Below are 23,900 nucleotides of genomic sequence, written 5' to 3'. Positions count from 1 at the left end.
TTGAACCCAGAACCATTGGAGTGTTAGAAAGCAGTCACGTTTACCACTACACCACCGAGGCGGCATACAAACATATATACAAACAAACAAATCGTATAGAATGCAAAAAAAAGGGCCTATACCTACAAAAGTGGAGGCCATATACGTGCAAATTTTAATTTCTTTCTAAACGAGTTGATTTTACATTATATACGATTCAATCTGTAATAAAAAAATCAATTTGAAAAACCTTGCGATGTAATCGGATTTAATTTGTGATACAGTACGATTGTACTGTACATTGTTATACGACTGTACATTGTTATACGACTTCTGGTTGTCTGGGCACCGAGCAGCTCGGTATTAAAAACTTACCGAGATTCAGCTAACAAACGGGAATGTTGCCGAGATCTTAGCTAACAAACAACAATTTTACTGAATCTCCGCAAGTTTTTCTCTGAGATTCAGCAAAATAAAATGCCGATCTGCTCGGTGGAGCCCATCTCGGCAAAAAAAAATCCAAGTGTGTACATTTAAAAGCGAATATCTCAATAAAACTGACTGGATTCATGATGCAATCTTCAACAAAGTTGTTACTCATTAATTGATCTACTAGTTTTGAAAATCTGAATCAAATCGAGAATAAGGAAACTTTCTATGATCGATAAAGTGTAAGTGTGTCATTTTTTTTCACCTAATGGCACAAATCTAGGGGTTGGCCCGCGGAAAATTAGAATTTTTATTTTTGTGGGTCAGTCTATTCGTTTATACAGGATTGCCAGCTAGCGGCGTTTCTCTGCTTCAAATTTTCTGCATTCTGCCTCCTGCCTCCTGCCAAAAGTTCCATCCCGTTCGTAGATAGTAATCCAGTTGCTTATAGTTGTCCTGTGTATGCCATACATAAGTGCAAGTTTGGCCCTCGAAAGACCCAGAAAATAAATCAAACACACTCACTTTTTTCCACCGAACTCGGTATATTTTTTGACGAGATTTCTCAGTACCGATGCACCGGCTTCCAAAAAGATAAACTAGAGACAATGAAAACGTGCCGTGCACTTAAATTTACGGCGCTGTGAAAACGGCGAAAACCAAATGATTGTAATTATGGATCAGCATGGTAGTTCTCTCCGTGCGATAAGTGCATACTGATGACCAGGCTTTGCCCTGTACAAACGAAGCTCGTATAAAACAAATGTTTACAAACATAACTTGTTTTCCAACGGTATTTACTACACACATTGTACCATATCAGATACTTTTAATTACGTTACGCATTTCCGCGGAACAGTATATTTAACCAGTGAAAAACGTGATGCTATCACTTTTTCGTTTTTCCGGGAAACTTTCAGACCGTAGAATAATCATGTACTATAGAAAAATCCATTGGCCAAAGTATAAAACGATGCTGATTCACTGTACAATTCCGCCTCGGTTAAACAGGAACTGGACAGAAACAATCCGGCGATAGAAAAGAAAAACAGACTACGATTGGAGTATTTTATTATTCAGTGAATGTTCTATAAATAAAAATGTCGGTATTTACGCGGTTGCAATTTATATACTCCAAAATCGGTTCAAGCGACGAGTGGTCAGATTTTTGCCAGTTCACTTTCAGATACTCGGTTGGCAGGGTCGCGTTATCCGTGGAGTAAAATCCCACACGTGGCCATCTTTTAGTGAATTGTTGTCCATCGATAATATCGTGTCTACTGGTGAGAAACGTGTGATAAGCAATAAATCCAAACCAAACAAGCTAGTAGGGCTGTGACCTGCGGTAAATATTAACTAAAAGCTTGCTTATCAGGCTACAAATTATAACAAATTGATTGCTAATCGTTCATCCGTAGTTGCAGTTAAGAGGTAATCGAAAACATATAATAAAATCATATGGTAAATTACTAGTGTGGATATAAAATAAATCATTGAAGCTCCCGAAGAATCGATAGAAACAGAATATGGGGTATATGATAGATTAGACTAAGATAAATCGCTTCTGATTAAATTTGTGTACTTATTTATTACCTCCAAACAAGGTCAAATCTAAGAGGTATACACACTTATGAAGATGCAATTTATCCTATCTGCTGAATTTCCATCATACCGCGATGCGATGGAAATAGGTTTTTGTTGTTGTTTCTGGCAGCTCAAACTAAGGCATAATGTTTTACGATCGCTTGTGGTTTCGATTAAGTATTCTGTGTTGAAGGATGGTTCTTGTAACAGAGTGCAATGATGTCATTTTTTATATTAAAAAGCACTCATCGTGTTTACGTGGGCATTAATGAACATTATTTTCCCATTTTTCTCAACCTTTCTCTGACCTTTTTTTTACCTAAGTATAGCCGCATATCTATTATGGAGAATAGTTTGAAATATTTAAATAAAAATTAAATGAACAATCTAGAAATTTTAACCTTCGTTTTTTGCCATCAATGGACCAAATGCTTCGCCACTAGCCTTTAGAGCGGCGCACAATACTTGATCCGTTGTGGTAAATCTGACAGCAATAAATCTAGCTGTCACTTTGCCGCTACGTATCAAATCCGTTTGTACAACCCGCGTTTTACATTTCTTTTTTGAATGGATGTGTACGTACCTAACAATGGAATGTTTCTACTAAAGATGACTTCTAATACATTTACCTTTAAATGTATACCATGTGGTTTGATAGAACGTCACCAATTGTTTACATTTGATTTAAAATATGATAGCGCTTTTGAAATAGACGATCGTTCCAAACGTCCCAACTAACATTTTCAGCTTTATAAGCCAACTTTTCCAGCATGGTGCTGTGAAGTAGCTGAAAAAAGCTGCAGATAAAGCTAAAAGCAGAAGTTAGCAAAATAGTTTTGGAGAGTGTTTACTCAACTTTTTCACAACCATTATTCAATTTGTCAGTCACACTGAATAACAGCAGCCAATAAACACTAATGTCACTTCTACACAACCAACCACTCTTGCTGAATAACATAAATATCAAAAGTGCTTTTTAAACAACTAAATAACATTTACTCAACTAATAAACTGTGTTGGCGCTACTTTGGGAGCTATTTAACAGTCAACTAGGTTTATTTTTAGACTTGTGCAGTTTTACAGCTTTTACTCTGGTTCTTTACAAAGCTGAAGTAACTAGTCGAGAAAAGTGATTCATGTGCACTATTATAAAGCCTCTACTCAACGATATTATTGTAGAAGGGCATGTATATTTGTTTACGTCAGTTCAAAGTGTTGGCGTAGCGGAGTTGGTAGTGTCAAGGTTTGCCAATACGGTAGTCTCGAGTTCGATTCCAGGTTCCGGTGCAGGTTAAATAATTTGGTGGTGTGCTTATAACTGATTTCGATTAATTTGATTCTCAAAGCAAAATAGACTAAATCAATTCCTCCAACAAAAAAATCGTAAACAATATTTAACCCGGCTTCAACAGAAAGCTGTGTAGTGATTATTGGATAACCGGAAAAAGGTTGAATTAAGGTTCAATTTACTTTGATGCTTTTTGGAAAATTTCAAAAGCAGTTTTTTTCGACGTCTTATTTTAGATTGCAAAAAGCTCGCGTCATTTTGTGTAAAATATCAAAAGGAATCGAATAGTGCGAGATTTTTGCAATCTGAAATAATGCGTCGGAAAAAAACTGCTTTTGAAATTTTCCAAAGAGCATCAAAGTAAATTGAACCTTAAGCGCCTTTCAAGTTCGCACACAACTAAACAGCAGGATAACAGCTGTTTAGAAGCGTAAATGGAAATGCAATAAGAGCTTGATCCAACCGTCCCAACAGCCATAAGTAGCTGACTAAGTTCGCCAAATTTGCTTGTAAAGAGGTTGAGTAAAGGTTTCCTCATATCGTATAACATATGAATACAGCTTGAGGCTGTATTAATGAAATGAGTAAAGCGTTTACATTGCGAAAATTGTTAGTTGGGGTATTATTGATTCGTTCATTCATTCGGTGAATTCATACATACTCTATATCGTAAGGTGGGGTAAACGTTCAAGTATTGGAAAAGTTCGTTTTGAGGTTTTTGGCACTTGTCTGGAAGGTCTTTTAGAGTCAGACATTCTCACACAAAAATCACAAAAAATAATGGTGTTTTCGAAGAATTATAGGCAAAAGTGTGTTTCGTTATGATATATATTAACATTTGTACCAATTTTGGGAGCATAAGAAGAATTCAATAGTGAAGGAGTGACATGATTGCATTTTTCTTGAACATTACGTTTTAAGGTACCGTAAAACGGGGTATCTTTGATAATGCGGGTAACTTTTTTGACGTAGGACTACGTCTGTGATTTCTATATGGAGGTACACTTTGTTAACCGAAAATGGAACATGTAACAAAATTATGAAAGATTTTGAACGTTAATAACTCAGCGACCCCTGGACCAATTTCAATAATTTTATCACCAATCGATCAGATATATTTCTACGCATCTGTTAAATTTAAGAATTTATAATTTCTCAAACATCACTATTGAAAATGGCACAAATGTAAGAAGTGACTGTAACCTTAAGTGAATTGATACAGTACTTTCCGAAGTTTTGTGAAGTTGTTCATTTCTTTCTGGAATTATTTAGTTTTTACGGAAGCGATTACAAACTTTCTGAAAAGATTAAGTATTTTCCAAAGGGATTCAGAAATTTTCTTAAGTCATTGAATACTATCCGAAGAATTTCAAAGCTTTTCTGATGTGATTCATTACTTTCAGAATTGATTTCAAACTGTTAAAAAGTGATTCAATTCTTTCTGAAGCGATTCAGTATTCCCAAAGTGATTTCGAACGTTACTGAAGTGATTCAGGGCATTCCTCACTGATTCAATTATTTTCGAAGTGATTCCGTTCGTCTGGAAATGATTTAAAACTTTCTGGTATGATTCAGTACATTCCAATATGAATCCGAAATTTTCTGAAGTAATTCCGAGCTTAAAGTGATTCTATACTTTCAGAAGTGATTCAGTGCTTTCTGAATAATTCAGGAAGGGATCATGAACTTTTCCAAAGTGATTCCAAACATACCTGAAGTGATTCAGTGCATTCCTAAGTGGAACAATTATTTTCATTTTTTTTTGCTATTCAAGTGCGGGAAATAACAATCTGTCTCTGGGTGAACAGCGGGTTAGCAAATTTGGAAGCGTGATAGCAATCGACTGAAAATCACTTGCAATGATGATATATGAATGAGTTTGAATCTGGGACCGAAATGCCCAGGGACAGCGAGGTAGTCCTCCGAAACATCCGTAAAAGTGTTCAATTCGTAAAAAATAATCTATATTAAAATGGATCTTCAAGATAAAGTTATGTAGAATATGTTGAACCCAAGAAGCATTGCAATTTCAAAGCGAAAACATAGTAATTATCAAACTAGAAGCAGGTTACAATTTTTGAATATCCAGAGAACTTTGAGATTAGGGCATAATTGATTTTGTAAACAAACACGACAATCGCCGATTTCTCGCCAATTAGAGATCAATCTAAAAAAATTAACGGCGCAAACAGGTAGAGAAATGATTTCTCTATCATCTGGTATGGTTTTTTCACGAGGTGGAGTTTCAATGTAGGAGAAATCGGTGATATATGTGTTTTTTCAAAAGCAATTACGCCCAAATCTCAAAGTTCTCCGGATATGAACACTGAAGTCTTTTTTATACGCGTTTTTTTTTTACACGGTTAGTGCCGCTGAGTCGCAATTTACGCGGTACGTTTTTAATGATTTCTCGACAACGATGCAACCTATCGACTTGATTCCAATCACATTATCCGTTTCAAGCTATAGGTAATCGAGTGACATACTTTAAAAAACAAATCACAATTTTTGGTGTAAATACAGAAATTTTTAAAATATGTCTATATGGACCATAGCATGCTATAATTACGAATGGCATCAAAATCCGAGTTATAAAATAATATTTAAGCATGTGTTAATTCAAAAGCTCGGTAGTTTTTTTTTACGCGGCACGTACACACAGAGTTTACATTACCGAAGTCGGTGAAATTTTACTGGGTTTTTAAGCAGCTGAGTTTTCAGTTATCAACCCAGTAGTTTTTGCTTTTACTGAAAACTCCTTTAATCGCAGAATCTCTGAACTGTCAAAAATTACCGTGTTAGTCAGTACTAGCCACAATCAATACGAAACTAACAATTTTACATTGGCTCACTACTTGACTAGTCTATTGGTCCCAAGCAAACGATTAACGTACCCTATTCTAGTTGAAATTCTATTACTACACTATGTTTGTTTTGATTCGCTATGAAAGTTTGACAGATAACATCAGGGGTGTGTGGATTCATGCAGAACATGCAGGGGTGAGTGAAATAGCTTGGGACTGCTTGGGACCGTTGTTCTGGTACTGAGTGAGCCAAAAATAATAATGATTTTCTTCGGGACCCAGTGGTCTTAGAGTTACCTCTATGTTATAACTCTGTAGTCTGAACGTACTATAAGTCTGGAGCTTTATAACAGGAAATTTTAGTGAAATTTCTTTCTTCAAACTAACTTGAACATCTGAAAGTCAATGCAGGAGTGCAGAAACTGATAAATTTCGTGGTAGTTTATGCACTCTTGTGTTGACTTCCAGATGTTTCACTGATTTTCCCAATGGTTTCCTGTTTTCACGAGAAGATTTCCGATGTCAAGTGCGTGAGGTTGAATGAAGGAGGATGACATAAGAAATTTGCTTTACTGTCAGTATCAGCAATGTTGGAATTTCGTTTGATGACTGCTCCATTAAAACATAACGAATACAAAAAACTAGAGTACTGAGTTTTAGTCATTATCCGTAAAGCTGTTATTTTACGATAAGTTCAGTTCTTACTCTTACCGTATTCATTAGTTTGTGGCAAGAGCTACTGATCGTCAGTTGTTTTATTGAGAATAGCTGTATGTTCGGTAATTTTTGTGATTTACAGTTCGAAAACTGTAAAAAAAAATTACCGAGCAGGGAAGCCGTGATTAAGTGTGTATCCCCCGCGTAAAAAGCGAATCCAGTGTATTTATGTTTGAAACATATTTTTGTTGATGTTTGACCAGCCCAGTGGCAGGCGCGTAGGCAACATGTTATACCGTGACAGCGGGCCCAGCACAGCAAAATAAACGATTTGAGCCCGGGACATGCTGCCTACTGTCAAACGCTGTTGATATAGGCCTTGTCACTGGCCTGTGTTCGACACTATAGATACTACACGAAACGAAAATCAATTATTTTATTCATGTGTTTCACTTATACATTTTTGCCAAAGCATCAGCCTTATACATTCCATAAGACAAACCACATAGGTCCTATTAGAATGCATAAAAGGTATGTGTGGCCGCTTATACATTTCATTTGACACATGATCTTTATTAACTTTTTGCAAGGCGTCTGCTTATTAGTTGACTTATACATTTTATGAATAATCAGCAATGGAAATTTGCCAAAAGGTATAAGGAGATTTCTATCCGTGTATAGATTCCATAGATAAGCGGAGGCACAAAAAGTTGTTTTGGCAACCATGAAAAATAAATGATTTTACTGGCATCCGTGAAAAAAGTTCATGCCATCATAGAGCTCTTCGTTGGGCAGTTTTGCTTTGTTTCGTGCGTAAAAGTTCAAAATGAAGTGCTCGTTTGGCTACACTAACTGACAGTTCGTTTGACTACATTATACTTTGCCTCCGCTTATCTATGGAATCTATAGTATCTATATTTGACACTTCCTCGGGACCAACATGCTTCTACTGCTGTCGGATAATCGAAGTAGGCTGCGCTGCGAAAATGAGGACGCGAAAATTTGTCAGTTGTCATATTTTTCGTCTATGTTTTTTCGATTTTTGGTTGAAGGCGCTTGATATGATTTTTCTAGAAAGTGCGTGAGTATAAAAATTGAAGGCTATTTCCATAAGTATTTTTAACGGAACTCTGGTCGTGTGAGCTGTGATTCGGGTTTTCCGTTATTTACGGTTCCGTCGTGAGATTTGTAATTTATAGTGCGCGATTCAAGAGTAAAATTCACGGGTTGCGAAGCGTAGTGGTGCTTTTACGATTTTAATTACCTCTGATATATTGGAGCTGCTGAATGCTGAAGATTCGGAAACCAGCAGTAGTTCCGGTGTATTTATGTTTCCGAGCTTTAAAAAAAAGGAAGAAGAAGACGGCTAGCGGCACATCTATCGCTAGAAGCGTTGCTGCTCTTCTGTTTCTGCTGCTTACAAAACAAAAACTCTGCGATTGGGAACCATGTCATTTTTGAGAGATCGGTGAGATCATTCCATATTTTATATTATTTTGCGAACGATTGCAATTTATGTATGGCAACAAGTTGTGTGTTGCTGGCGTTAATGAAAATCGATCGATAATGCAGACTTGATTTTTTCCTTATTTCCACTATTGAACTCTGGTCAGCTAGCGTGAAGATACTAACTCACACACACAGATATCCAGTTAAGGGAAAGTTCACGGCTCCGAAAAAATAATTACGTTTTGATTTTTGTAAAGGTATTGGAGAGAGATAACAGAAATCGAAAGACATCACATTTTTTTTTCTGATTTTTTAATGAGGATTCATGTGCAAAAACATTTTCTAGTCATCATGGCATAAAGCTTGACTCAAAAAAAAAAAAAACATCCGAAACAGCGACCTTTCGGATTTGCTGAGTGTCTAATTTTATAAATGATGAGACGGAAAACATGTTTTTGCATGTGAATTTTCTCAGGAATCTGAGGAGGGAACTGATTTTCTTGGATTTTTAATATTTTTCCCCGGTATTTTTGGGAAAATAAAAACGCACCGAAAAAGAAATTTAATTTTAGGTTCGGTGAACTTCTTCTTAAAGATGCCCACAAAACTAGCTTCTTTCCACTTTTTTTTTATTTCCTTCATCTCTTTTCAGAAAGCGAGTAATGGCGCTATACCCATAGGCCATATAGGGCTAGGACAAGAGTTAGTGCTCATGTCCGGACCACTTAAGGAAGATGGAGCATCCCTTAACATATTTTGACTAGATGCTCCCAACGACCAATCATTTATCAATTACAATACAACGGAACGTACGGTACGAGATGTCCACGTTCATCCATTTATTGGATGCTGAAGCATTGACTTAAACAAGCCCGATGTTTCTGAATCATCTTTCCCCTTAAATGCTGCACAGTAGGCCTACCGGCTTTGATATATTCTGCGCATCTCTGCAACATATATCAAATAGACAAGAAAAATGATGGAGGTATATTTATCATATTCCAGGAAAAAATAATCTAGAGCTCCGCAAAGGTGGTTAATTCGTGCAAAAGATCCTAGAGCTCAGCGACAAGAAAAATGATGGAGGTATATTTATCATTTTCCAGGAAAAAAATTATCTAGAGTTTCGCAAAGGTGGTTAATTCGTGCAAAAGATCCTAAAGCTCAGCGATTGTTTCGAAATCACTTATTATGATACTACATTAATAAATTTGAATTTGGGACCAGTATGCGCACTCTGCTGGCAACGGACTAGTCTTCCTGGAAATACGGACCATCCGTAAAAGCTGTCAATTCGTAAAAAAATAGGAACCATCCATAAATGACGTAGCATATTTATCACCTATATTAGACCGCTTCCTCCTTTGATTGCATTCGAAAGCTTCTTCCAACACCCCTCAGAAGACTCATCAAACTTCATTTGGAAGTTTCTTTTGGCTTCCTCCTCTATGGTGTCTCCTTCGGTGTCTTCCGTCTTCACCGGATTTGTTTTTCCTATTTTCCTTCTGTATTGCCTGACTATTACTTTAAAAATCACTGTAATTTCACAGAAAACCATTGATTCGTCAATATTGAAAACATTTCACCATAATTTTTAAAATACATTATTCAAATTCATTGACACTTATGTTAAAGAAAAATGCCACTTTTAAGTTAATGACAACAATCGTTGCAACCCTATGACCGTTTGTTTGAATACTATTCAACGTCATAGCATTGAAATTTATGCAGAAAAATCTACTTTTATGTTATGAAAACTCGTCAAAGTAATCATTGCAGTCTCATGATTTTCTCCCGAATCAAGGAAACCACCATGACAAGCCTGTACAGATCTAGGATATTTATCAATTAATTACCACTTTTAAGGATGTTCAGGATTTTCCGGAGGACCACCCTTGGACGCTAGGGCACACATTTTGGTCTTCGATCCTAATTCATTCATGTAGCACAGACAAACAGACGTAACTCTTAGAAACAGTTTTTCTTGCAAACATAGTATGTCAAAACATAGGACCTCAGTAACGACATCTCTCGGGCTTCTCGCGGAAAACAAGCTTGCTCGCCAACTCGCAAACAATATTGCATAAAAGTTCTATAGAATGTATAGAAACGTCAAAGTGATCCGATGCCAGCGCTGCGGCGAGTAGTTCGCGGAACTTATAATATTCAAATCAACCGTTAAATGCGTGAACGAAGATACACAATGAGGTGTTACGTCTGTTTGTCTGTGCATGTAGTATCACAACAATGAATCGATCAGTATTACCAGATCCTTGATAGTCGATTCACGTTTCAAAGTTATGCCTGTCAGGGTGTAGTCATGGTGAAGACGATTGCGGCAAAAGGAAATTACAGAGCATGCGACAGCACTCAGCGAAGACTTCCAATTGTTGCTGAAAGAAAATGGCATCACTAGGTTCTTTTATCACAAAGTAGAGTTTTAAGTCGTCCGTATACGATAGTTTAAGGCATTTCAGGGTGGTATTGACGTCATTCATGTACAACATACACAGAAATTGCCCAAGATGGCTACTTGGGGAACGCCGGATGTCACGGGGAAGAATGGAGAAACATAGTCTCCAATCTTGACAGACATGTATCGACCAGACAGGTAGGAGTAGAACCAAGTAAGCAGATCATCGTGAACACCTATCCTGTCGTATTTAGCCAACGCAATGTCATGGTTCATTTTGTCAAATGCTGCGGAGAGGTCTGTGTATATGGCATCTACTTGATGGCCACGTTCTACTTCATGAATGATGAACGAAGTGAACGTAACTAAATTGGTCATCGTGGAACGCTTAGGCATGAAGTCATGCTGATCCGTCGAGATACAGTGTGGAAAACTTTGAACCAATTTTTCGAGTATAATCAACTCAAAAAGTTTGGAGGTAGTACTTCACGAAGCTATTCCCCGGTAGTTTGAAACAGTCCTTTTGCAGCCTTTCTTGTGGATTGAGAACACGAAAGAATCATTCCAGCAAGCTGGGAAAACCCCAGACATCAAGGAGAGATTGAAAATGTTGGCTAGAGGTGTCGCGAGAACAGTCAGGCAGCGTTTTAGGACTAACGACGGTACGCCATCTGGACCGGAACCCATTGAAGTTTTTAGTTGCTTCCCGGATGAAATAACCATTTCGCTAGTGATAGAAAATGGATGGCTGGAGAAGGTTGTGGGAGAGACGTTACTTGACGCAGCATTACAGTGATGGGCAACTGAACCAACCGGTGCGCACCGTGTGCTGGTTCGTGTTCAAAAAATACTCCTGTGTTTATGTAAGCGTGTACCCTGGTTCGGTTGAGTTTTAGTGTACCAGTGTGTTCTAAATCAAAACCGTGTGCCGGTTTTCGAGTTGATGTTCAGAACCGCAGCTTGAAAACCGAAAACCGGTGTGCTAGAATTTTGGTTTTGGTACACGAGATATAAACCGTGTGCAGGGTTCAATTATATGTTACCAAAACCGGGTATACCATTCTTGGTTCGGAACATTGGCAAGAATTAAATAGCAGTGCTCCCAAAAAGGTGAGTAAAATATTTGTACCAAGCGACAGTTATTAATTCAATTGCCAAATATTTTGATAGACAATATTGGTAGCGAAGGAACTAGAAATCATTTTGAAGTCTGACAATTACCCTTCGATATGGGTATTTTTGGAGTCCGCGTGACGCCAATAGCCTGGAAATCGATAACCGATACCTTCTTGAAATTCAGAAGGCGGCATCCTGTTGCAGATAAACTGAGAAATCCTGTCAAATACCCTTCGATATGGGTATTTCTGGAATCGGGGTGACGTATAAATACCGGAAATCAATGTTTGACGCCATTTTGAAATCCAAGATGGCGGCTTACGGTTGTAGGAAAACTGGAAAATACTAACAAATACGCTTCAATATGGGTAATTTCCGGATTGGGGATGACCAATTTAGACCGGATATCAATGTCAGACACCATCTTGAAATCCAATATGGCAACTTCCGGTTATAGGAAAACTGAGAAATAGTAGCAAATACCCTTCAATATGGGTATTTTTGGAATCAGGATGAGGTTTATAGACCGGATATCAATGTCAGACACCATCTTGAAATACAAGATGGCGGCTTCCGGTTATAGAAAAACTGGGAAATAATGTCAAATATCTTTCAATATGGGTATTTTTGGAATCGGGGTGATGTCTAGAGAGTGGAAATCAATGTCAGACGCGATTTTGAAATCCAATATGGTGGCTTCCGGTTTTAGAAAAACTGGGGAGTAATGCCAAATATCCTTCACTATGGGTATTTTTGGAATCAGGATGACGTATACATACCCGAAATCAATGTCTGATGGCATTTTGTAATCCAAGATGGCGGCTTCCGGTTATAGAAAAACTGGAAAATAATGTCAAATATCCTTCAATATGGGTATTTTTGGAATCAGGATGACGTATAAAGACCGAAAATCAATGTCTGGCGCCATCTTGAAATCCAATATGGCGGCTTCCGGTTGTATAAAAACTGGGCAATAATGTCAAATATCCTTCAATATGAGTATTTTTGTTATCGAGATGACGTATAAAGACCGAAAATCAATGTCTGACGCCATATTGAAATACAATATGGCGGCTTCTGGTTATATAAAAACTGGGAAATAATGTCAAATATCCTTCATCCATCAATATCCTTCAATATTTCCCAGTTTTAATATAACCAGAAGCCGCCATCTTGGATTTCAAAATGGCGTCAGACATTGATTTCCGGTCTCAAGACGTCATCCTGATTCCAAAAATACCCATATTGAAGGATATTTGGCATTATATCCCAGTTTTTCTATAAAGGGAAGCCGCCATCTTGGATTTTAAAATGGCGTCAGAACTTGATTTCCGGTATTTATACGTCATCCAGATTCCAAAAATACCCATATTGAAGGATATTTGGCATTATTTCCCAGTTTTTATCTAACCAGAAGCCGCCATCTTGGATTTCAAAATGGCGGCAGACATTGATTTCCGGTCTCAAGACGTCACCCTGATTCCGGAAATACCCATTTTGAAAGGTATTTGACAGGTGTTTAAAGGTGTTTAAATTTTTTCTATAACCGGAAGCCGCTATCTTGGATTTCAAGGTGGCGTTGGTTGACGATTTACGATCTCCACGTCACACCGATTCTGGAAATACCCACATTGCGTAATACATCATTTGAATTCACAGTTTTTCTGTATTCAAAAACCGCTATTTCGACTTGACACTGCATAATATTATTCATCAAATACAATTTCTGTTTAGTTATCTGCCATCACTGGCAATTCTGAATAATGCGCACCACGCACATAAACACACAACAGTACCGGATCGGTTCTTGAATTCAAAACATCATCCTTGTGAACACAGAACACCGGTGCTGGAAAATCAGAACCGCACCGTGTGCAGCGAACTGGTGAACACGGTGCGGTGTTACTTGCAACTACCAAACCGAACCGACAGCAGCACCATACACTCGGTACAACAGATAAGCACATTGGTTATGCTTTAGAAAACCGTACCGGTGCTGTACCGGTGTTTTGCCCATCACTGCGCAGCAATTACATCCTGAGTGCTGAGTCGTTCGTCGTTGAAAACACTGCTGAATTGTGTGCGAAACAACTCGGCAATACCCACGATAGAGTCCACTTCCACTACGCCGTTCGTCATACTTGAGGGTCCCAGCATATTGGTATCTTCCGGCATACTGGTCCCAGATTCAAATTGAATCATGAAGCATCACAACAACCACTTATATGGATATTCCGGATCATCCGAAGGACCGTTACATGGCCTGCAGAGTGCACAAGCTTGTTTCAAATCCAAATTTAATAGCTTCACAGCAAGTGATGTAAAACAATCGCGGAGGTCTACAATATTTTTTACGAATTGACAACTTTATCGAATGTCCCAGATCTTCCATAGGACTGTTCCGTAGCCAGATTCAATTTCATTAATGTAGCATCAATATAAGTTATTTAAACAAATCACTGAGCTACAGGAACTTTTTACGAATTGACCACCTTTACGGATGTGTTGGATCTTCAATCTTCAATCTTCATGATTAGGAATATCAATGCCATCGAAAAAAAAAAATAATCACGAAGCTCTGCGATCAGTTTCAGCTCGAAACTCGTTGACAGGTTTAGCAACTATCGGTGCGAAAGTCAAAAACTTAAATAACCGGTGAGAAATCTGGTTGCTGACTAAAATAGCAACTACTAAAGTTGTCTAACTAGCACCCTGGATAGCAATGCACCGGTGCGGGTGGTCTAAGAAGGAGTGTTGCATACTGAGAAACTTTTCTGAAGATACTCAACTGCTATATTACACTCAGAATAATTTTCACGTAAATGCTACGTGAAAACATACGTAGATTTTTTCCATCGTACTTTTCACATAAGATCTACGTGATTCTCATCTAGGGGCACTCATTTCATGAAGGTTAAACGTCACAGGATTATCAGAACGAAGTTGCGTGATATGGTCAGTGACATTCATTGGAGGATTCTTGTATCAATATTGGGACACTGTTTATACAAATATTTCCTTTATATGTAGATACAATCTTTACAATCTAAATACACCACATCAGATTTGTTTTACATATTCGATACGCAGCATAAATAATCTGTAGGATCATGGTGATGAGCAGAGCTACTTTTTTTTCCTTAGAGGAAGAAACTTATGGACAGCTTGACATCATTCTGGGGAGTAAGATGAAACAGACAGTTTATTTTTGTTAAAGAAAATAAAATAATCCATAATGTTATACTTACATCATGCCACAACCAAATACCGAACAAAAGTACATCATGATGCCACCTTGATTTGCAGCGCTCTGAGTGTACGTCCACTCTTTTTTTAGATGTGGAAATCACATAAGCTTTACGTGAAACGCTTATAGACTCAGTGTTATGGGAAAATCACGTACATTTCATTGATTATGTAGGTGTGTTAAAAAGGAACTCCATGTGAAATTCAATAGACATCACACACATTCTACGTGAGTCAAGTAAAACTGAGAGGAGAGGAAAAATTGAGAGCTTACGTGATTTTACACGTAGCTTCAAAGTGTAGATTATTTTAAGTGTAAACCATTTCAGATTTATTAAAAAAAAACTCATGTTTTGATATATTTGGCACCAATCGATATTTTTAACCATCTTAATAATTGTAGAATCGTATTGCACTTGTAGTAGTGACTATTGCAAGAGTTGCCGTAACACACAATTTTCCCTTGTTTTATTTATTTTTTTGTTATGAAGATAAAGTAGTAGGTAGGTACGATGAAAATGATACAATACGTTATGCCCAGTGATACATGCATGAACATAAACAGCTTTTAGCTTACCATGCGTCTCCACTAATTCAGCAAACAATTATCGTTTGTATGATTTCAGATAACGATAATGAAAACCGGATTTAGTTTACAACCAGACGATACATCCCTGAAGATGGTTCCAGTTCGTAGATTCTTTTGGGCCATGCCTGTTGCGGTGCGTTACAAATAATCAGGTTGCCTTTTATTTATTTATCTCAATTTCGCTGCATTTTCAACCACAGATCAACACGTCAGAGTATAACTATCCTTTTGAGGTGTGGGACCAGATCCCTGACAAAGATATCATCATAAAACTAACCATCTTGATACCGATCGTATTGTTTGGAATCCTCGGAAACGTATCACTGCTGGAGATCATATTCTCAAACAGAGCTCTGCGTACACCAACCCATCTGCTGATAGCGAATCTGGCTCTAATCGATTTGGTGACCCTAGTGCTGTGCCCGACGTTCTTCATACTGCACGATATTCATCAGAGTTACGTCCTGGGACCGATTGGATGTAAGTTGGAGGGTTTCGTTGAAGGTAATCTACACACATTTTCTTGATATCTTTAGATACCTATTATTTGTTTGGACATCTTTTCCAGGTGGCCTTCTAATCACTTCCGTTTTGGCTCTTTGCGTCGTAAGCTACGATCGTTTAGCGGCTATTGTGCTATCCAGGAAGGCAAGGTTTAAACTCATGAGCGTTATAATCGCCTCAATTCTTTGCTGGATTCTCGGATTTGCAGCTGCTCTTCCGTTGGCCATCTACCGGAACTACAAAGAACGGGACTGGAGTAATTTTCATGAAACATATTGCTCCGAAGATAAGCAGGTGATGCCACTGTATTGGGACTATGTGATAGTTCTGTTGGTCTGGCTTCCGTTGGGTGTCATGATGGTCACCTACAGTACGATTCTTTGCAAATTGGACCAGTATGAAAGGAAAGCAATGAATAGGGAGCACCCGATGGTGGTTCGATACAAAAGTCGGGTGGCGAAGACTTTGTTCATCGTGCTGATTACATTCGTAGTGGTGAGGATACCGTTCACCGTGATGATACTGATCTTCTACAAAAATGTGGATAGTACAAATAGATTTGCGGTAAGTGGATAACATAATTCACGATTAGGAAGCCACGCCATTTTCTCAATTTAATCTTTTAACAATTTCATGCAATGTTTTGTTCAACAGATAAGTGAAAACTTTGTTCTTATATGGTGGTTCAGCAAAGTGGCTTTCATCTTTTTGTATTCAGCTTTGAATCCGGTCATTTACGGGTTAACCAATCGAACATTTAGAAGGGCATTCCGGAGCTCGATAATTCTTGGAGTAATTTTACGTCTCAGTGAAGATAAAGATGATGATGATGATCAAGTTGCTAAAAAGCTTCAAATGCCACGGATAATGACATTTTCACGCAAACCAGGTGAAAAAGGAATACCTCCATATAGAACCAAAAATAGGTATAATTTCTGAACATTTGCATGTTTTTTTTTATATTTATGTAGAATAAAATCTATTTCAGAAGATCGGTTGCTAATTGGTTGAACTCTACAATAAGAAGGAAAGACAGAAATCTTAGTGTGAATCAACCTGAAACTAAGAGCCCGGAAGCAAATGGAACGAAATCGTCAGAAACGGCACAGAACGGATCGCATGAGTAGAACAAATAAACTGCCTATAGCAACCGTAATAGCGCCTGTTACCAGCGCAATAAATTGACAGTGTTTGCTGTTTTTATCAATCGTAATTAATATCCTTTATGCCTATATCCAAGTTGAATAGATTTCCAACCGGTCTCTAAACGCTGGGGGTTCAAATCAGTGAAAGAGGGGTCATGTCGACATCGCCGCTTATCAGACTATTAACAAGCACATGGGATCATCATTGTTTTCCTTATATATCAAGTTGGCTAAAAGCTTATAGACGCTTGAACGCGCGCTTTATAATCTCTGTAGCGTCATTCCAGTGTCGATTGCCATCATAGACAGACCATCGAAAGTATTTGATCGTTGAGATTTAGAGTAAAAGGAGAACGAAGCTAGCGTTTAAAATAGCTACAGTGTTGTGAACCTACGTAGTTGAAGGCATGTCCACTCGGTGACATACGGGATTTGAACTGATAAATAAGGTAGGATAAAATGGTTATCTATAACTCACTTAATAGATATTGATTAGTTGGTGATAGTTTCTACAGATTGGTGAGAGTGATGGCAGTCTTTGTCGGGTGGTTGAGTCTAATAGATCGTTTTTGGATTGTTTTTTGTGTGTTCACTCTTTGTACGTGTGGTTTATTGAAGATTGTTATACATTTTGTAAATTTACAACGTTCTAGATTTATGTCCCAAAATAATCCCTCAGATTTTTCCCGCATAGGTCAGCACAAATCTTGGATACAGTCGACTTTGCATATGAATTTGCTATTACATGTTTCAGCAAATGTGAGATAGCAATTACTTCATTTTAGGTTTTGTGGAAGCTGATATAATTGCTCTTGAAGATTCAAAGTGAAAATGAGATTCTTTAGTCAAAATGTTTCGAAAAAGTTTCACGTTTAAACTAGAAATCCTCAAAGGAAGAGATGGGTGGAGAAATCAAAATACAATTCGGCAGCAGAGTTTTGTAGGGGAAATGTCGGCTTCCGCAATACCTTATTCTATTATCGTCAAAGTACAAAGTTCAAGAGCACTCAAATTTGGCCAATAGATGCTCTGAAACACAATGTATTCACATGTTGGGTTCTCAAGGACGTTGTTTACTGGCGAAGAAATCAATTAAAATAATGTGATTCGCTGTAATAGAATTTTCTTAGAAGCTTGTGCCATCAGCCACTAGATGGGCTAGTATTTTTGTTTTGATTTGAACATAGTTGATTTTGTGTGCAATATGATCATTGACAGTGTGCAAAGAGTGCATCATTTTGTCATTTTTTTTTATGCATTTCGGTTTAGAGTAGAGTGAAAGAGATCGAACCAAAACATTCTAGTACATTTAGTGTTGCCATGTGGCACAATCCAGTAGTAGTGGTGTTGCCATGTGGTACACTGAAAAATTGCATTAGCAGGTGCGTCACCAAAGTTTTCGAGCCACTCCGTCTGTCACTTCGTTTGTGATAATAGGTTAAGGTATTTCCGAAGCCGACAGTCCCTCTATGTCAAATATATTGCAACCGTTGCCAGAGATTACGTTTCACATAACTTTTTATTTTCGTGCAAAATAATAATTTAATATATGTTTATGAATATGTTGCACATTCCTTGGGGCCGATTTGCCCATATTGTTATTTTTTTTTCTTAATTTAGAGCTAAGTGATTTCAATTTCATACTAATGATACATTTTAAGCGCGAGTGGAGACAATTAATTTCAGCTGAATCTAAAGCAAGCTGTGAATAAATATAAAATTTTCCAGAAAATTCGGGAATCCTGGGAATCGGAAATTCCGAGATCTCATTTCTCGGGAAATCGTTCCCAGGAATGCAAACAGTAGGATCGAGTATTGTTTACTCGAAGATCAAATTGATGCCGTCTGACGAATTGATTTGATTTTTTCCTCTCCGAGTTCCATGAAACTTCGCAAAATTGTTCACTAATTGTTGCCTAATTTTCAAAATGACAAATTTGAAAATGAAATGAATATTCAACAAAAAAAAAATTTCTATAACTTCTATAAGAAGATTATCGCGATTTTTTAAATTATGTTAAATTATTAAAAAAACTACTTTTCTGATATGGGATACAATGACCCATTTAAATTGACCAAAATAGTGAAACATAATTTTTATTGCAAAGATTTGCTTTTTTTATTGTTTTTTTTTGCAATATACTTTTTTTTTTTGTTCAGAAAATCATTTCCTATGCACAAATTACATAAATGATGATTACAAACAACGTTGGTCCCATTGAAAAGTTTGAAAGATATTATCGAAGTGGAATGACACAGTGTCGCAGTGTTTTGAAGTTAACGGGGTTAAAGTGATTCCTTGTAGAGTCCACAAATGGCTACCACGTAGGCTATACATGCAATTCCACTTCGAATTTTCAACTACACACATCTCGTAAATTAATGTCCGATTTCACCTGAAATTGCTACTTCATGTATGCTGCCCCGAAAAAAAATAACAACAAAAATACAATAAAAAACAATGTAACAATAAGACGAAAATTATTGTCTTAACAATGATTTATATTGTTACGTCTACAATAAATTTACCTTGATTTATGTTGTACAAAACAGTAAATTTCATGGTAAATGGAAAATTTACAATAAAAAAGGGGGGTTGTTAAGTATCTTAACAATGAAATTTTCGTGATTTCCCCATACAATTTTTTTTCAAAAACATTATATATTATTGTTATTTTACTGTTGGTTGGCGAATTTATTGATTAAAAAAATAACAGTGTACTTTAGAGTGTATGTGTTGGCTTGACAGATCTACTTTATCGACTTTAAAAATAAATCGAAAAAATAAAACATCGCCCCGGGAAGTGAAGGGGGGTGGTATGTATGTTACGGGTGATTCCTTTTTTTACTGGTTATGGATTGAGATTCGATCCGGAACTTGTGAGAAATGGAAGCCAACTCCCCTGCACTCGATCTCTCTAGGTCACGTCTCCTTGGTGGTTGAGGGTCGTTGATAAGTTAATGCATTCAACTGGAGAGAATCGCCCATGAAATATGCTTCCACCTGAGAGTTATTTCATGACATCTTCAAGTGGTGGATTTTTCTATTATTATTGTATGATTATTGACTGCACGGAAAAGGTCTGCATTTAGCGGGATTTAGATGATACAGGAGAGTTGAGTTCAACTCAAACCGATCTGGTCGTAGGCGTTCAATTGACTTGGCAACGAATAGAGCCAAACGAACTGTCAAAGCAAGAGCCATATGAGCAGCGCCTATCTTGATTACATTGGCAGTGTTGCTGACCCTCTCATAGTCTGCATGCTTCAATCAGATTTATTTTTATTGTTCGTGAAGTAACCCACAATGAAAACACACCAATATTTAATGTAACAACAATTTTTATTGTAATAGAGTTGTTCATTATTGTTCGTGATCGAATCATGTTAACAATAAAATAAATGAAAAATAAAATAAAAATCATTGTAACAACATTTTATTATGTACATTCATTGTACAGATAGGTAGCAGTTTTGCCGTTTTCGGAAGGGTACAACATTATAACAATCATTTTTATTGTCGACAATAAATATTAATGTCAGAGCATTGTTTCCACTGAAAATTTCACTGTAATTTTTTTTTCGGGGCAGTACAGCAAACGTAGAGTAACAGTTTCATTGTGGTACGTATCGTAGAAGCTGATATTTGTGCACTTGAAGTTTCGAAGTGGTTACGAGAATGAGGATCTCACAGCGAAACACCTTAATGTTGTCCAATATTCCGTTTAGTTTACTTTTCAAATCTGCCAATTCCTTCTCGATGATCGTTGTATCTTGCGAACCATTATCCTCATTCTGCTCACTCAGTGGGAATTTTTGAAATTGCACTAAAATGTTGTCACAAAGCCTTATAAAATGTTGCGGTAGAACCACAAACGAAGTGACATACGACTAACTGGCGAAGAAATCAATTAAAATAATGTGGTTCGCTGTAATAGAATTTTCTTAGAAGCTTGTGCCATCATCCACCAGATCGGATAGTATTTTTGTTTTGGTTTTGCACAAAGCTTATTTTGTGTACAATGATTCTTTGACAGTGTACATTTACAAACACTCTAGTACATTTGGTGAAAATGCTAGTTCAATCCAGTAGTAGTGTTGCCATGTGGTACAATCCAGTAGTAGTGGTGTTGCCATGTGGTACACTGAACAATTGCATTAGCAGGTTAGTCACCAAAGTTTTCGAGCCGCTCCGTCTGTCACTTCGTTTGTGGTAGAACTTTCAACGTATCCTCTTCAAGCCCAACGTATTTCACATGGAATCTTCTTGCACAGCTTCTATGGCACTACACACAGCACTACTACACATTTCGGTCACTTTATGTTACAGATACACCAACATTTGTTCAAACCATACGTATTTGGCAGATAGCATACTGTTACTTTTAATCCTTTTAATTGATTCCTGCGGTGAACTGTGGGCACACTACACGCTAACTTGAAAGTACTCATTAATGAGTAAAAAAAGACCCATTTTGAAGAAAAGTGGCTTAACTCATTAATGATTAAACAATTTTACCCATTAATGAGTATCTGTTACCCATTAATGATTAACAATTACTCATTAATGGGTAACAGATACTCATTAATGGGTAAAAAATTTACTCATTTAATGAGTTAAGCCACTTTTCTTCAAAATGGGTCTTTTTCAACCATTAATGGGTACTTTCAAGTTAGCGTGTAGAGCCATCTGAGTGACAATAGAAGAAATCTAGATAGAGCTAGAATTAGGACGTAACAGCTTTTTGTAAACAATGACTTCTTTCGATGATTTCTAGAAAGTTAATGCTCGCCAACAAAAATCAACAACACCATTTGGTAGGGGAAAACTTCGCCTACCCGACGGTTATGTTGGTTTGCGTGGCTTGAATTCCTAGAAATCATCGATAGAAGTCATTGTTCACAAAGGTTGTTACGCCCTAATTCCAGCTCTTTCTAGAAATATGCTTGTTCACTTTGCGCGGGAAATCTTTCCTATGCATATGATGTGGCGGCTATCTTCAGCTGTGCGTTATGGTGGCCACCATACTCTAATTTAAATGTGTTGTTACTTCGTACTTGAAGTTCATGATTTTCATAGTTGGGAGGAAATGCTATACTTGTACATAGAGCTGGAATTAGGGCGAAACAGCTTTTGTAAACAATGACTTTTCTCGATGATTTATAGGAATTCAAGGCACACCCACGCAAACCAACGTAACCTTCGCGTAGAGGAAGTCTTCCTTTACCCGATGGTGATGTTGATTTGCGTTGACTAGCATTGACTGTCTAGAAATCATCGAAAGAAGTAATTGTTTACAAAAGCTGTTACGCCCTAATTCCAGCTCTATCAAGTCTTATATCAACATGAAGTTTTAGCTCTATGGTTTTAGTGCGATAATTTATTAGCTAGAGAAAGCTCTGAAGAGGATTGATAGATTGATAGTTCCGCTAGAGTACGGCAGTGTGAAGATTAAACAGAAGATGAAATTTAACGAAGGGGCATTAATCCGACAATACAAATCAAACGCACGCTCCTTTACCTATAGCTAGGGTTACCATTTAAAAAAATTGAAAAGGAGGACATTTCATTTCAATTTTAGAGGAAAAGGAGGACAATGTATGTAGATATTCTTTATCATCAATAGAGGAGGCCCGACTAACACATTTCCGTCACAATAAGTTGCAGCATCTTGTTTATGACTGATATTAGTTGTATAGAAGTTGCCACAACCGATTTGTGACAAGCGTCCAAGCGTGCTACAAGGGGGACAACGAGTTTTTATCAAACGTTTTGAAAACATATGCACTAACTCAAAATTTATTATTTTCAGTGTAGTGTAGTGTAGTCGTCATCAATTCGGTAAAAATCATCATTCTTTTAAGGGAAAAGGGACGTCATTAATTTTTGGAAATTCAAAAGCAGTTTTTTTTTAATAAAACCGAAATTCTGTCAATGATTAAGTATTCACTGTGTTCCAGTAGCCAAGTAGAATCCAATGAACAAATTTTCGTTTACGTTATTTTGGTTTTGAACGAAAAAACTGATTTTGAATATTTGAAAATTAATGACTTTCCCTTTTAGTAATTGGCAGTTTGTCTATTGGGTTACGTGATATTAAAAAGCAATAATCCTTTCTAAAGGATGCAACTACCTAGCCTTCAAAATTAATTATACAGTACCGGTAAAATAAGGGTACTAATGCTGGATTTATTGTCCTTCTAAACAAGTTATATAGACTGCAACTTTTTAATATGAGTATTGAAAATTCTGAAATTCTTACTGCAGGTTGGCTAAATAATAAAAAAATAACGGAATTATTGTAAGCTTAAACAGATGAATCAGCTTAAACTTCCAATGATTTTAGTAAAACGAATCTTATTTGGCTACCATTTTTCAAATTGTTCGCTCGTCAAGCAGAATAAACTACTACTATTTTTTTCTAGTCGAAACATTATTTTATTAGAAAACATCAGAATTTATGGTCAACGAATAGTATCATTTCTGAATCCGTGATGGTGACTTTCATGTTTTAAAATTGCTTAAAATACACTACGCTATGAGTATTTTGAGATCAGAGAAGAAGAGACTATAAAAAAAAAAGTATGATTGATTTGATTGATTGTGCTTCAAGAAATTACAATTTTAAAAACGGTTTTCAAACAAAAAGCGTTTTACCACTTTACCGAAATAATTCATCCTTCATGCAGAGTCAAC

At 37.0% G+C, this 23,900-nt stretch overlaps 2 protein-coding genes across 3 annotated transcripts in view; both read left to right on the top strand.

The window, feature by feature from the left end:
- The first annotated feature begins 1,661 nt into the window (after positions 1–1,661).
- On the top strand, positions 1,662–17,207 carry LOC135708008 (neuropeptide Y receptor type 2-like). 2 transcript variants are annotated; one of them, XM_065229944.1, is made up of 6 exons: positions 1,662–1,839; positions 15,592–15,687; positions 15,755–16,058; positions 16,123–16,622; positions 16,713–16,984; positions 17,050–17,207. In XM_065229944.1, the coding sequence occupies exons 2-6, from the start codon at positions 15,601–15,603 to the stop codon at positions 17,183–17,185; spliced, it is 1,299 nt and encodes a 432-aa protein (XP_065086016.1). In that variant the 5' UTR covers positions 1,662–1,839; positions 15,592–15,600; the 3' UTR covers positions 17,186–17,207. The 2 variants fall into 2 exon arrangements, with proteins under 2 accessions (XP_065086016.1, XP_065086015.1); XM_065229943.1 differs by having other exon boundaries at positions 17,047–17,207.
- Positions 17,208–17,597: 390 nt separating this feature from the next.
- LOC135708006 (neuropeptide FF receptor 2-like) overlaps positions 17,598–23,900 on the top strand; it is a 19,675-nt gene continuing 13,372 nt past the window's right edge. The window contains exon 1 of the mRNA XM_065229942.1: positions 17,598–17,652. The gene's annotated coding sequence lies outside the window, so the exon portion shown is untranslated. The remainder of the gene's footprint in view (positions 17,653–23,900) is intronic.

This window comes from Ochlerotatus camptorhynchus, unplaced genomic scaffold (genome assembly GCF_037179485.1).
Source record: "Ochlerotatus camptorhynchus isolate MF236.1 unplaced genomic scaffold, CSIRO-AGI_Acam_v1.1 ptg000324l, whole genome shotgun sequence".
Classification (NCBI taxonomy): Eukaryota; Metazoa; Arthropoda; class Insecta; order Diptera; family Culicidae; genus Ochlerotatus; species Ochlerotatus camptorhynchus.
This window is presented reverse-complemented; position numbering and strand designations above follow the sequence as displayed.

Bases quoted from the DNA above. Each gene is read 5' to 3' on its own strand.
- LOC135708008 (XM_065229943.1), top strand. From the start codon at position 15,601: ATGAAAACCGGATTTAGTTTACAACCAGACGATACATCCCTGAAGATG. The intron at 15,688-15,754 runs GTGCGTTACAAA...TTTCAACCACAG, and splicing joins TTTGGGCCATGCCTGTTGCG to ATCAACACGTCAGAGTATAA. The intron at 16,623-16,712 runs GTAAGTGGATAA...TTTGTTCAACAG, and splicing joins ATAGTACAAATAGATTTGCG to ATAAGTGAAAACTTTGTTCT.